This window comes from Bos indicus, chromosome 19 (assembly GCF_029378745.1).
Source record: "Bos indicus isolate NIAB-ARS_2022 breed Sahiwal x Tharparkar chromosome 19, NIAB-ARS_B.indTharparkar_mat_pri_1.0, whole genome shotgun sequence".
NCBI lineage: Eukaryota > Metazoa > Chordata > Mammalia > Artiodactyla > Bovidae > Bos > Bos indicus.
Genome location: NC_091778.1, coordinates 31,684,217 through 31,698,778, shown reverse-complemented (window position 1 = coordinate 31,698,778; position 14,562 = coordinate 31,684,217). Strand labels below are relative to the sequence as shown.

The 14,562-nt window shown below is 43.3% G+C and overlaps 1 protein-coding gene across 8 annotated transcripts in view; it reads right to left on the bottom strand.

Annotated features, from left to right (window-relative positions):
* DNAH9 (dynein axonemal heavy chain 9) overlaps positions 1-14,562 on the bottom strand; it is a 285,075-nt gene that overhangs the window by 177,253 nt on the left and 93,260 nt on the right. For 7 of the 8 annotated variants that reach the window (XM_070773106.1, XM_070773107.1, XM_070773102.1 and 4 more), the window contains exon 27: positions 2,523-2,679. In XM_070773106.1, coding sequence (XP_070629207.1) covers positions 2,523-2,679 — 157 coding nt within the window. Of the gene's footprint in view, positions 1-2,522; positions 2,680-9,090; positions 9,175-14,562 lie in introns of those variants that run through there. The other variant, XM_070773108.1, reaches the window with a different exon arrangement.

Genomic DNA, 14,562 nt, shown 5'->3' with positions numbered 1-14,562 from the left:
CTAAAAAAAAAATCAATCTTTAGTATTCATTGGAAGGACTGATGTTGAAGCTGAAGCTCCAATACTTTGGCCATCTTATGGGAAGAGCCAACTCATTGGAAAAGACTCTGATGCTGGGAAAGATTGAAGGCAGGAGGAGAAGGGGACAACAGAGGATGAGATGGTTGGATGGCATTATTGACTCAATGGACATGAGTTTGAGCAAACTCCAAGAGATGGTGAAGGACAGGGAAGCCTGGCGTGCTGCAGTCCATGGGGTCGCAAAGAGTCAGACATGACCAGCAACTGAACAACAACAACAACTATTGCATACATCTAATCTATATATCTCTCTGCATGCATGCTAAGTCACTTCAGTTATGTCCAACTCTTTTCGACCCCATGGACTGTAGCCTGCCAGGCTTCTCTGTCCACGGGATTCTCCAGGCAAGCATACTGGAGTGTGTTGCCATGACCTCCTCCAGGGATCTTCCCCACCCAGGGATGGAACCCACGTCTCTTACATCTCTGCATTGGCAGGCGGGTTCTTTACCAGTAGTGCCAGCTGGGAAGCACCAATCTCTCTATCATTTATTTATTGATCAATCAATCATCTATCGCTCCATTTCCATTTATCTATCTGCCCATCACTCCATTCTCTATCTGAATAGCTGAACAAGAAAGGGAAGAGGGGGTTTGACACTGCTTAGTGAGGCTGCTTGGTTACAAAGGATGTCTGGTGTCCAGGAAGTGGTCACCTTACTTTTGCTGTGTCCCACTACAGCTATACTTACTGTTCTTGCTCTGATCTGTGTCTGGACTAGACACACATGGCTGAACTTTCTCATGGTTCAAACAAATTGAGGGCAGACTCGTCCTTTCATCCCGAACTCTTAGAGGAATTGGTGGGGTCAGAGTTCAGTAATCAAGTTTTGAAAGGACTGAGTAAAATGACCTTAGTGACCTCTGACCATGGAGCCAACTCATCTCTTCCTGTTTCCCATGTTAGGTGTGACTTTAAGAAATATGCCTTTCCTTCTTCAGTCAATATCCAAGGTCTTCCATGTCTAAGTGTGTCCTCCAGAATGTTCCTCTTGGGAGAGTATGTTTATCTCAGAAATGCTGCCATTGTTTAACTCTAGAAGAATCTAGAAAGTTTATTCCTAAAGCTTAGCTTGTTTCTTTAAAGGGAGAAAAATATTTCTTCTTCCAGCCTGGCTTAAAGAGAAACGTTATCTTTATGAGTTCATCAATAAAAGCAACCATATTAAAATTTAGTGTGTAGACTATGGGAGCATAGCTATTTTGGGCCTGAATCCTCATTTTGTCTGCTTTCTGTGAGAAAACATGGTGCTACAGGATTCTGCAACTCTGTGCAGCAAAATTTTATATACAAGAGAAATGATTAAAGTTGCAGCAGATCAATCTCATTTAAAGAGTTCTGTATGGGGTAACTGCAAGTGCTATCTTGCAGTCTCTAAAACTATTTTAAAATTGAATTTATTTTGCAATCAACGTATCACATCATTTATACCTATAAATATTTGATCTATTTAATGTAATTATTTTCTTTTTCTGCCCTAAATTTATTTAAATGCCATCCTATTTTCAAAAGGGACTTATGGCAGTCTACAAAAATACACACAATGAAAAAAAAATGAGACAGTGAGATAACCTATTATTATGCTTTTATAACAAAGAATCTATGTAAGGTCTAGCTGTAAGCAGAATGTTGCTAAGAGGTGACCTAATGGTTGTCTTGTTTCCCTTGCCTTTCTTTATGACACAGCGCCTGGAATACATTTGATATTAAAATAATGTAAAAATGAAGCGTGCCTGAATGAAGAATATTAGCCTTGCTCTTGTCTTTTATGTATCTCTTGCTAAGAACAGAGGTTACTGTGACTTCCCTGGTGGTCCAGGGGTTAAGATTCTGCTTTCCAGTGCAGGGGACGCGAGCTCCATCTCTAGTCAGGGAACTAAGATCCCACACGCTGCATGCAACCACAGCAAGAAAAGCCCGCGTGCTGCAACTAAGACCCAGTGCAGCCAAAAATTAAAAAAAAAAAGAATAGAGGTTACTCTAGTCTGTCTTCAGAAGCCAAATCTGCCCTTGTAGAGTATTGTGCCCTTGAGAAATTCTGGAAAAATGCCCACTTTTACAGAAGAGCACATCTATGGCTTTTAAGTGAAGACTTTCATATCAACCACTTATGAGCCTTTCTGTGCTTCTGGGTCAAGTAGTGAATTTAGGCCTTTGGACATATGTTCAGCTTCCTCATTCTACAAATGATGGAAGGAAGGTCCCAGAGGGTAAGTCACCCATCTGTGGCTGCAGAGCTCATTAGAGGAAGTGGATTCCATGGTGGTGAGGTTTAACAGGAGGTCACTCAGCTCCCAGGGCCAAGGGTCCCCATGTCTCCTGTGGAGAAGCAGAGACCTCCTGGTCTGGGTCTCTGAGCTTGGCCAGAGCGGCATGGATAAAGCTGATCAATGGTTTGGGCCACCACCTAGCCCCAGCCCCTCCAAGGCTGGGCCTGTACCTTGTAATCCATCTGCTCGGAGCAGTTAAACACGTAGACCATGACGCCCAGAGCCCGGCCCAGGTCCTTGGTGGTCTCTGTCTTGCCTGTGCCTGCAGGTCCTGCTGGAGCCCCGCTCATGGTCAGGTGCAGGGCCTGGGTGAGGGTGATGTAACACCTGCCAAACACAGAAAGGTGGAGGAGGTTGGTCCTAGTGAGACAGGACTGAGGTTCAAGGCCACAAGAGGCTTGACACAGCTTCTGTAAAGGAAAGCCCAGACCCCACCAGTCTGCTCCCCTCTGTGCTGTGGGAGGAGGTTTCTAAATGGCACCTTCCTGACTGTCTTGACCTTCCCCTCGCTTATTTCTCTAGCTCACTTCTCACCGTCCTTCCCACTGCCCCACCCCAAGTACTCTTAAGTTCATTTGTGAAGAGGTATTCTCACTTGCTTAGCACTGTGGTCTGAATGTTAGTGTCTCTGCTAAATCCATATGTTGAGACCATATCTTAACTCCCCAAAGATTGTGGTATTAGGAGGCAGGGTTTTCAGGAGATGATTAGGTCATGAAGGTGAAGTCCTCATGAATGGACTTCGTGCCTTAATAAAGAGATCCCGAACAATCCTTTGTCCCTTCTACCGTGTGCATACAAGTCCCTGTGTCCCTGTCCTTTAAGATAAATGGCTTTTGCTTTAGTCTCCCAGGTCTCCCCTGAGCCTCAAAGAGCTGACTCAAGAGTTAATGACAAGGGAATTCCCTGGTGGTCCAGTGGCTAAGACTCCATGCTCCCAAAGCAGGGCGCCCAAGTTCCATCCCTGGTCAGGGAGCTAGATCCCACATGCTGCACCTAAGAGTTCAAATGCCCAAACTAAAAGATCCTGCAAAGACTTACGCAGGAATGTTCAAAGCAGCAATATTTGTAACAATAAGAAACTGGAAATAACTCAGGTGTCCATCAACCATGAATGGATAAACAAAATGCAATATATCTGCACAATGGAATGCTATTTAACAAAGTAGTGGAATCAAGTACTGACACATACAACATGCATGAACCTTAAAAACATTAAAATGAAGGAAGTCAGATGCAAAAGATCCCATACTATTCCATTTACGAAATGTCTACAAGACACAGAGATAGCACATCAGGGGCTGCCTAGGGAGGGTGATGGGAGAGAGCTCTGATTGCAAACAGGGTGGCAGCAATATTCTAAAGCTAAATTGTGATCTCGGCTGCACAAGTCTAAGAATTCACTAGAAGTCATTGATTTGTACACTTGTAATGGGTGTCTTACTTTAAGACATGTAAATTGTATCTCAACAGAGCTTTTAAAACTGTGGCATTGGCTTTTTTAATACCTAGAAAATCAATACAGAAGCTCTCAACCTGCAGTGTAGATGGGGGGTGGGGCTGTCTGAGGAAAGGGGTGTCTCTGAAATGAACTCTTTGGTTCTGAATCTGATGCTAGAGTTGACCAGAATCTCTGACTTAACACTTTTCTCACCAGATGGTGACTGCACCTCCACTGCCACCAAAATTGCTTTGAAAAGCTTTGAAGTTCCTGAATTCTCCTTTAATTCAGTGTGAAATTCCCATAGCTACTTCAGCCTTTGACAAAGAAACCCAGGAAGGCAGTCTGCCCAGGTGGAGAGAATATGCAGAATTGCTATTCTACCTGGAGTTCTCCTGTGTAATGGGGTGAGGAGGGGATGGGCGGGCTGCCTTTAACCCCTGGGGACCTGGGCTCATGCAACTGAATCACGTTGTTATTCTGTTGTTGTTTAGTCACCAAGTCACATCCAACTCTTTGCGAATTCATAGACCGTAGCCCTCCAGGTTCCTCTGTCCACGGGATTCCCCAGGCAAGAATACAGGAGTGGGTTGTCATTTCTTTCTCCAGAGGATCTTCCCGACCCAGGAGTCGAGCTCATGTCCTCAGCACTGCAGATTTTTTTTACCACTGAGCCTTGGGGGAAGCCCTACAGCTCCTGATCTGTGAGATGGGCCAGAAGGTGAGGTGAGTCAGAAAGTGAAAGTGTTCATTTCTGAGTCATATCTGACCCTTTGTGACCCCATGGACTGTGGCCTGCCAGGCTCCTCTGCCCATGGGATTCTCCAGGTAAGAGTACTGGAGTGGGTTGCCATGCTCTCCCCTCCAGGGAATCTTCCCGACCCAGGGGTCCAACCCAAGCCTCCTGCACTGCAGGCAGATTCTTTACTGAGCCACAAGGGAAGGCAAGTCAGGGTTAAGGTGAAAAGCTAGGTCCCACCTCACCTTCCTCAGTCACTGTGATCACTTGGCAACGCTTCTCTCCAACACTGATAGCTACATCCTCAGAGTTCTATGTGCAGCCTTAACCAAACCTGTGCTCTTAGGCTGAGCTCTGCCTCCACACTGACCCCAAGGCCTTCCATCTCGCCAGTCTCAGGCTTCTTCCTGAGGCTTCACCCAGACCTTTGAGGGCCTGCTGTAGCCCTGAGTATCCCCACGATGAAAGGCAACTGCCTGGACAGGGGAATCCTGGCCCCCAGCCAACTCTCCCAACCTTTTACTGTCCCACAGCTGCCTCTTCTTCTCAGCTAGGGGGCAACTCAGACCTCATCTCGCTGCAGCAGCAAAGCTCTCAAGGAATCTGAGAGCCCAGAAGAACAAGGTTCCACAAAAACAGAATTCTCAAGGAAACTCAAGAATCTCCCAAAAGAAATACTCAGATCTGGGTGTCAATCTCCTTTTGAGCATCTACTGAGCTTCTGAGTATCTCTAGAAGAAGCACTTGGGGGGAAATGCCAAAATACATACATACATGTGTGTGTGTATGTGTGTATATATATATCAGAGAAGGCAATGGGACACAACTGAGTGACTTCACTTTCACTTTTCACTTTCATGCATTGGAGAAGGAAATGGCAACCCACTCCAGTGTTCTTGCCTGGAGAATCCCAGGGACGGGGGAGCCTGGTGGGCTGCCATCTATGGGGTCGCACAGAGTTGGACATGACTGACGCAACTTAGCAGCAGCATGTATATATATATATATATGCAATTGCTCATATATATTATGGGCAATTATATATATAATTGCCCATAATAACAGGAACTCTGGAGCTGGAAGGAATTTCTGAGATCAACTAATCCAAACCCCTTAAATCACAGATGGATAGATTGAGATTTGTGGGTTTCCCAGATGGCTCAGTGGTAAAGAATCCACCTACCAATGCAGGAAACATAGGAGACACGGGTTTGATCCCTGGGTAGGGAAGATTCCCCTAGAGGAGGAAATGGCAACCCACTCCAGTATTCTTGCCTGGAGAATCCCATGGACAGAGGAACCTGGTGGGCTGCAGTCTGTGGGGTCACAAAGAGTCGGACATGACTGAGCAGGCACGCACAACGCGAAGAGACTGAGGTTAAGGGAGGGAAGGTGGGCTGTCTAAGGAGTTCTAGTAACCAAGGCAGGGGCAGTGGGCCTTTAGCTTGGGCCATGAGGAAAACACAAAGAAAGCAAAGAGTATTCCTCCCCTCTGTATGTGTTGGGAGGGGTGGGCACTGGCATTACGGTTGGGCCACTGAGCCAGCAGGATGTCCTATTCTTTGGGACACACACTCCTCCTCCAAGATTCGGTCTGCAGTCTCATTAGACTGTCCATCTCTTTAAATGTCTAAGTCGCTGCTTCAATCTGCTCCTGTTTCCTACTGAGAGGGCAGATCACGCTGTTGTGGTTCAAGGCAAGGACTCAGGAGTCAGACATACTAACTTCAAAGCTTGCCTCTACTACAAAGCCTTTGTGAAATCCACCCAGGTTAATAAACTTTGGTGCCTTTGAAAAAATGTGTCATTGGGGGTCTATCATACAGGATTTTCTTTGCACAAAGGAATTTAGATAGATCTGCTGCCTCAAAAACAACTGCAGAGACTTCCCTGGTGGTCCAGTAGATTAAGACTTTGCCTTTCAAAGCAAGAAGGTGTGAGTTTGTTCCCTGGTCAGGGAGTTGAGACCAAAACACCGAAACATAAAAAGACCAGAAGTGATATTGTAAGAAATTCAATAAAGACTTTAAAAATGGTCCACAGTTGAAAAACAAACTTTAAAAATAAACAAAAATAAAACAACTGCAATTATGAAAATGGCAAGGAATCACTGACTAACCCCAACATGAATATGCATTAATTTAGTTTGATTGCTTATCTGGAAGACAGATTTTTAATGTTAGAAGAGATCTCAGAGGCTTGGCTCTTTAACCATGCCACTCTGCGTCCCATTAAACCCTTCAAATACTGTCATGCAGCTTTGTCTTCCAGTAAGACATGGTTTATTATTTTAGAAGCTGGCCCCTTCCACCGTGGGTTGGTTCTAATTGTTTGAAAGGCCTTCCTAGTACTGAGCTAAAGTCGGTTTTACTTTCTTCGGGCAAGTGATGTCTACCGGCTTTGTTTTTATCTGACCCACCAGGCTCTTGTGAGGACAAGATGAGATAAGAGATAAGATAGTGCCTTGGAAAGTAGAAAGCTGATCCACTTTCAAGGTATTATCTGTTAAGATAATAAATACAGGAAATGTAGCTTTCCCTTTTTTTTTTCTTTTTTTTTTTTTTGATACAGTCATTCAAATGGCAGATTAAAGAAAATATCAAAGGTGCTATATCTTGATTTCAGCTATGAATAGATTTGAGGCTATTCTAGCCATGTGGTTTGGCTAATCTTAGAGTTGGTGAAATCACAGCTGATTTTATTCATTTCCTATTGCTATACACACACACAAAGAGGCTTTTAAAAAAACACCCATTTATAATCTCATTTCTATACATAGGAATCCAGGTGGCTCCTCTACTGATGGTCTCACAGGGTCAAAATCAAGGAACCAGTTGACTGGACTCTTATCTGGACCCTCTTGGGGAAGAACCTGCTTCCAGTCTCCTTTGAATTCTTGGCCGAATTAAGCTTTACTAGTTGTAGGACTGAGGTCCTCGGTGGAAAATTTTAAAGAATTTTTACTACAAGGCAGTAGATGGGTAGAATAGGAGATAAATTTACAAAGACCAACTTTTTCCTATACACAACTGAATTTTGATGAGATTCTGTTTTTCAGGTTTTTCTTTTATGGACTATACTTTTGCTGTTATAACTAAGACATCTTTGCTTAATTTCATTCATCAAAATTAACAACATTTGCACTTCAAAAGATGCCATGAAGAAAATGAAAAGATAAGCAACAGGCTGGGATAAAATGCTTGCAAACACATATGCAATATATCCAGAATATACAAGAAAGTCTGAGAACTTAGTAAGAGTACAAACAGCTCAATCAAACAATAGACAAAAGATATGAACAGAAATTATGCCAAAGAATATATACAAATGGCCAATGAGCACATGAAAATATGCTCAATATCATTATTACAGAAATACAAATTAAAACTCAAATGAGATCCTACTTCACATCCACTAGAATGGCTACAATAATAAGACATAATAATAAATGTTGTCAAGGATGTGGAGAAATGGGAAGCCTCACACATTGCTGGTGGGGATATAAGACAACCAAGTTAGTTCAGAAAATAATTTATCAAAAAGTTAAACATAAAACTGCCATACCACCCAACAACTCCTCTCCTAGGTATTAACCCAAGAGAAATTAAAACATATGTCCATGCAAAAACTTGCAAGCAAATGTTCACAGAAACACTGTTTGTAATGGCCCCAAACTAAAAATTACCTAAGATAACTGGATAGGCAAAATATGTCATTATCTGTAAAATGGATTATTGTTCAGAGATAATAAGTAACAAATTACTGACACATATTTTATAAGGAAAAACCCCCAAACATCACATAAAATGAAACAAGCCAGACACAAGAGACAACACACTGTAAGATTCCATTTATAAGAAATGTACAAAATAGGCGAATTTATAGAGATAGAAATAGATTAGTGACTGCACAGGACTGTGGGTGGGAATGAGGATTAACTATAAATGGCCATGAGGGATCTTATTGAGGAGCATAAAAATGTTGCAATTGATTTATGGTGGTGTTTACAGTACTTGATAAAGTTACTAACAATCATTGAATTATACACTTGGGTGGGCAAAATTTTTGACATAAAATAAAGCTCAATAAGTTGTTTTAAATATATATATTTCATTTTATATATATATATAATAAAAAAAACCTTATATAGGAATAAAAAATTTAAAACTCCCTAGAGGTAATGATACACAGCAGCAGCAGCAGCAGCAGCAGCAGCAGCAGAGGTAACCATAAGAAACACTCAAATCTATATGAAGATATTTATAAACTTTTCTAAGAAACACAGCTGAAGGTGTTGCAGGAAGGGGGACCCCTTCCAGGCCCGAAACTGGGCTCTTGTCTAATACTCGGAAATGAATTGTCTGAGGAGACACATGTGCTGACAAAGCAAGAGATTTTATTGGGAAAGGGCACCCAGGTGGAGAGCAGTAGGGTGAGGGAACCCAGGAGAAGTGCTCTGCCACAACTCACAACCTTGGGTTTTATGGTGATGGGATTAGTTTCCGGGTTGTCCTTAGCCAGTCATTCTGACTCAGAGTTCCTTCCTGGTGGTGCTCACCTTGTTCAGCCAAGACGGAGGCCAGTGAGGAGGATTCTGGGAGGTGGTCAGACATGTGGTGTCTCTTTTTGACCTTTCCCGGACACTTTTGGTTGGTGGTAGCTTATTAGTTCTGTGTTCCTTGCCAGGACTTCCTGTCATAAAACAACTCATGCAAATGGTTACTATGGTACCTAGCCAGGGTGGGCAGTTTCTGTCAGTGTGCTTCCCCTAACAAAGGTATGAACAAAGAGAAAGAGAGCACATGTTGTAAATATGTGAGGCCATTTTTTCAAAATTAATTTGAAGGTTTTAAGGCTCACCAATTAAAACCCTAATCATTTATATTTTGGGACTTGACAAAATAATTAAAGCTCATTTGAAAGAAGAAAGGAAGAGCTTAAAAAAAAAGGAAAATGCAAATAGATAATACCTTGCTATAAAAATATTACAACTGACAATACAGCTGCAGTCCTTAAAGAGTACAGCATATAGATGGGTTAACATAATGAGGAAACAGAGGAAGAACAGATAGGCTGAGGCAATTTGATAGACTCAAAGCTTTGAACAGGGTGATGGTTAGAAGTATCTTTTCCCACTCAGTACACTGTCTTTTCATTTTGCTGATGGTTTCCTTCATGGTGCAAAGGTTTTCAAAAGAATGAAATTTTGCCATTTGCAACAGCATGGATGGCACTGGAGGGTATAATGCTAAGTGCAGTTAAGTCAAACAGAGAAAGACAAATACTGTACATTTTCACTTCTATGTAGAATCCAAAAAAATAAAGTGAATGAATATAACAAAACAGACAGATACACACAACAAACCAGCAGATATCAGTGGGAAGAGGGTTGAAGAGAGGAATAATATAGTGGAAGGGGATTAAGACTTGTCTCTCTGGTATGTACAAAATAAATAAGATACAAGGATGTGATGTACAGCAAAGGGAATAGAACCAATATTGTATAACAACTTTTTAAAAATGTATTTATTTATTTGGGCTTCCCTGGTGGCTCAGATGGTAAAGAGTCCACCTGCAATGCGGGACTAACCACAGTACATTTATTTATTTACTTTATGGGAGTCTAATTGCTTTACAACGTTGTGTTAGTTTCTGCTGTACAACAAAATGAATCGGCTATATGTGTATATATATCCCCTCTCTCTTAAGCCTCCCTCCCACCCCACCCCCAATATTTTACAATAACTTTAAATGGAGTATCATCTATAAAAACATTGAATCACTATGCTGTATACCCAAAACTAATATTACACTGTAAATCAACTATGTTTCAATAAAAACTTGAAAACAGAGGGTATCATTTTGCTATGGGTGTGTGTGCTCAGTCGTGTCTGACTCTTTGCAACCCTACGGACTGTAGCCTGCCAGGTTCTTCTGTCCATGGAATTTTCCAGGCAAGAATACTGGAGTGGGTTGCCATTTCCTTCTCCAGGGGATCTTCCTGACCCAGGGATGGAAACTGTGTCTCTTGCTTCTCCTGCATTGGCAGATGGATTCTTTACCACTAGTGCAATCTGGGAAGACCATGACTTTGGTAATTGTGGCCTATTCAGAAAATCACCCTCAGACTCTTGCATCAATTATATCTCACCCACTTGCCTTAGTGCCTAAGAAATTAAGAGGTTCTGCAAATGGATAAGCAGTTGACTAAGACAATCCTTCCAGTAGGGGGCTGTGTGTGAAGGTGAGGGAAGGGGAGTGAAGCGGGGGGAGATCCTCCAAAGATGAAGAGGCAACCTAGGAGAACAGCTTTTGTTCAGCATGAAAAAGGATCTCCATTTAGCCCTTCAACTTAGCATTGTGTTCAAGTCCTGGGACAGTGGCTGAGCCATTGTACCTACTTATACATTCTGGTCCCATCCAGGCAGTGGGACGTTCCGAAGAAACAGGCATAATCAGTCGGACATACAGTAATGTGGTTGTGCCTTTAATGAATGTGCAGAGGCTGTGCAGATCAATTGTCCATTTGATTAATTCCTCTGGCAGGAGAGAATTAAATGTACTTAAGCAGTACACCAGCAAAAACTCAATGCTCTTTAAAATGTGATTTTCTGGGTGGAAGCCAATTTTTTTTTTTTTTCTGGCCAAGACATTTCTTGAGATAATAATGGAAGTCAATGAGAAAATAGAATTTGCCGTATAAGTATGCACTCCACAGTAGAAGAGCATCTCATGTGCAGAACAAGGTCAAGCTCTGTACAGTATTCACTGATCTTTGCAGCAAATCAAGTTCCTATTTGCATTCTTCCATAGGAGAGGTAATAATGCCTATTTTGGTAATAATTCATTGTCCAAACTTTACCCCGTCCCTCTAGGAGGTATTCAGCATTAGAGTACTGCTACTGCTGCTGTGCTAAGTCGCTTCAGTCGTGTCCGACGCTGTGCGACCCCATAGACAGCAACCCACCAGGCTCCCCTGTCCCTGGGATTCTCCAGGCAAGAACACTGGAGTGGGTTGCCATTTCCTTCAGCATTAGAGTACTAGAGATCTCTAACTCCAAAAGAGGCAATCATCGCCTTCAACCCATGGGCAGGTGTGAAGACCCAGGAAAAAGGAAAGTCGTGTACTTTTTATTACTTGGAATAACGTCTGATGTGCCAGGGGAGAGGAAGGAAATACTCTGGTATGGGAAGCTGAATGCGTCAACCCAGGTCTCAGAAATCATTTCACTGCTTTTACACAAGGAATATTTCTCAAATGCCTGTTATTTGCTGGACATGATGTTGAGTCCTGGGGCACTATGGAGCAGTGAGCCAATCAAAGTCAATGCTTTTGTGGAACATAGAGTCCAAAGCTAGAGACAGACATTAATCAAGTTGCTCAAACATATAATAGCTTCATTTCTCTGCTCTGAGTGATATAAATTCCCAAACTATTAGCTCATAGTCCAAGGCAGGCAAAAAAACCCTCACTGTCAGAGAGAACACCCTTCCGGATGCCCTTCCTGTTTAGAACAGGTGTCTTGCTGAGAATCACCACAAAGGCAAAGACATGTGAGAGGGTCCCCTGTGAATGAAACTCCAGGTGGGAAAGCTTTTCCCTGTACCCACAGCGAATGAGCCCCTCCAACTGATTGTGATCCAGTGAAGCCCTAGCAAAACCCCTGAGACACCCGAACCCTCAGAGTTGCTGCTGCCTTTACTGTTCTAGCTACAGAGAAATCTGCCTCTCCCCCTGAACTGACGCTGTCTGCCTTCTGTCTTCAGCTGGGGCAGGGAGCAGAGTGGGTGCCCAGCTGAGAGCAGGAGAGAGCATAGGACCTGCTTCTTCTTTGGGAGCCAAGGCATAGACGGAGTCCCATGTGGACCCCTCCTTTGAGTCAATCCCCTCTTCCCAATTCTGTCATTCTTACAGCCTGGGTTTTCAACAATGAACTATCATTCATTCACTGCTGCTGCTGCTGCTAAGTTGCTTCAGTTGTGTTCGACTCTGTGTGACCCCATAGACGGCAGTCCACCAGGCTCCCCCATCCCTGGGATTCTCCAGGCAAGAACACTGGAGTGGGTTGCCATTTCCTTCTCCAATGCATGAAAGTAAAAAGTGAAAGTGAAGTCGCTCAGTCGTGTCCGACTCTTAGCGACCCCACGGACTGCAGCCTACCAGGCTCCTCCATCCATGGGATTTTCCAGGCAAGAGTACTGGAGTGGGGTGCCATCGCCTTCTCTTCAACATCTACTAGATATTGGTAAAAATAGCAACAGATGAGACAGACAAAGATCTCTGAGAGGAAAAAGTTTACATTCCAAAGGGTACTGTTGCCAAGAAGCCAGAAGGTAAGTTCATTTCAGAATGTGGGAGATGCTGAAAAGTGAAAGTGAAAGTCGCTCAGTAGTGTCTGACTCTTTGTGACCCCATGCACTATGCAGTCCATGGAATTCTCCAGGCCAGAACACTGGAGTGGGTAGCCGTTCCCTTCTCCAGGGGATCTTCCCAACCTAGGGATCAAACCCAGGTCTGCTGCACTGCAGGCGGATTCTTCACCAGCTGAGCCACAAGGGAAGCCCAAGAATACTGGAATGGGTAGTCTATCCCTTCTCCAGTGGACCTTCCCGACCCAGGAATCAAACCGGGTCTCCTGCATGGCAGGTGGATTCTTTATCAGCTGAGCTACTAGGGAAGCTCTTAGGGAGAGGATAAATGGGGGGATCCTTAATGTTATTTGTGTGTGTACAGGTATGTGTGTGTGTGTGTGTGTGTGTGTGTGTGTGTGTGTGTTTGAGAGGTGGGAGAGGTTGTCTTTTAGAAAGAGTGGTCATGGAAGGTCTCCTCAGAGTGAAGAGCAGAACAAGAAAGGATGAGAGGATGACAGCGGAGCAGAAAGCATGGGGAAGAGCAGTCCAGACAGAAGGGACCACACATATTCAAGGTTGTACCTTGAAATGAACTTAAAGGGATCGAGGAACACAGAGGAGGCCAGTGTGGCTGGACTGCAGGCTGTGAGGCCTCAGGGGGGTTGGCAGGAATTACGATGTTCCACAAGGAATTCATATTTTAGTCTAAATGTAGTGGGGAGCAGCTGGAGACAGTGATGTGACCTCTACAAGCTCCCATGAAACAGAGAGATGCAAGAGTAAACAAATGAGTGGTTTGAGCGGGACTCTGGGTGGAAGATGAATTACAAAAATGAAAAGCATGGGGGGAGAGGGACCAGGAGGTCTTCCTCTATGGATGATGCTGGGACCTCCAGTGACTTTGAAGTTCCCACACCCCTATTCGTTCTGCGAGCAGAGTGATTACAATTTCACTAATTGTTATTTGGAAATATATCTGAGGATTTAGCCAGAATACAGGTGATAATACTTAAAATAGGCAGAGAGAAAATTAAGTAGAAGATGGCTCGGATTCTATTTGGCCACTTTAACCATCACAATTTACGACCGTGTCTTCATTACCTACAGGTTGCTTATTCTGGGTGAGCCAGTCACTCACATACACAGGTCTTTTTGCAGAAGAAGAGATTTAATGTTCAGTGGAATTATAAGGGGAAAGGGCACCAGCATTTAACAGAATTTATAGAAGTCTCTGCAGAATTAATATACCATTTCTGACACGGATCATGACCTTATCTCCCTGTCCTCTCTGTCCTTTGCCCACATTCTTTTGTCAGATGAATCTTTACAAGTTTTCATCCTTTTTTACTCCTCTGATGAAAAAGTTTCAATAGTTGATCACTCCTTACTGGATAAAGAATATGATTTTCACATTTCACAGTTAGACTCTTTCCTATCTTACCAGGCTCATTCCTGACTACTTCCCCCAAAGTCCCTCTTCCAAGAACATGCTTTAAATTTTCCCATATCCACATCTTTGCCCACAAAATTCCAACCGGAACGCTAATCCGTAGTTCTTCAACTTTGGGGCATCCCAGACCACTTTAACAATTAATGGATGCTATAGATCCAACTCATGGCAAAAGGAGAAGGGGGTGACAGAAGATGAGCTGGTTAGATAGCATCACCAACTCAATGG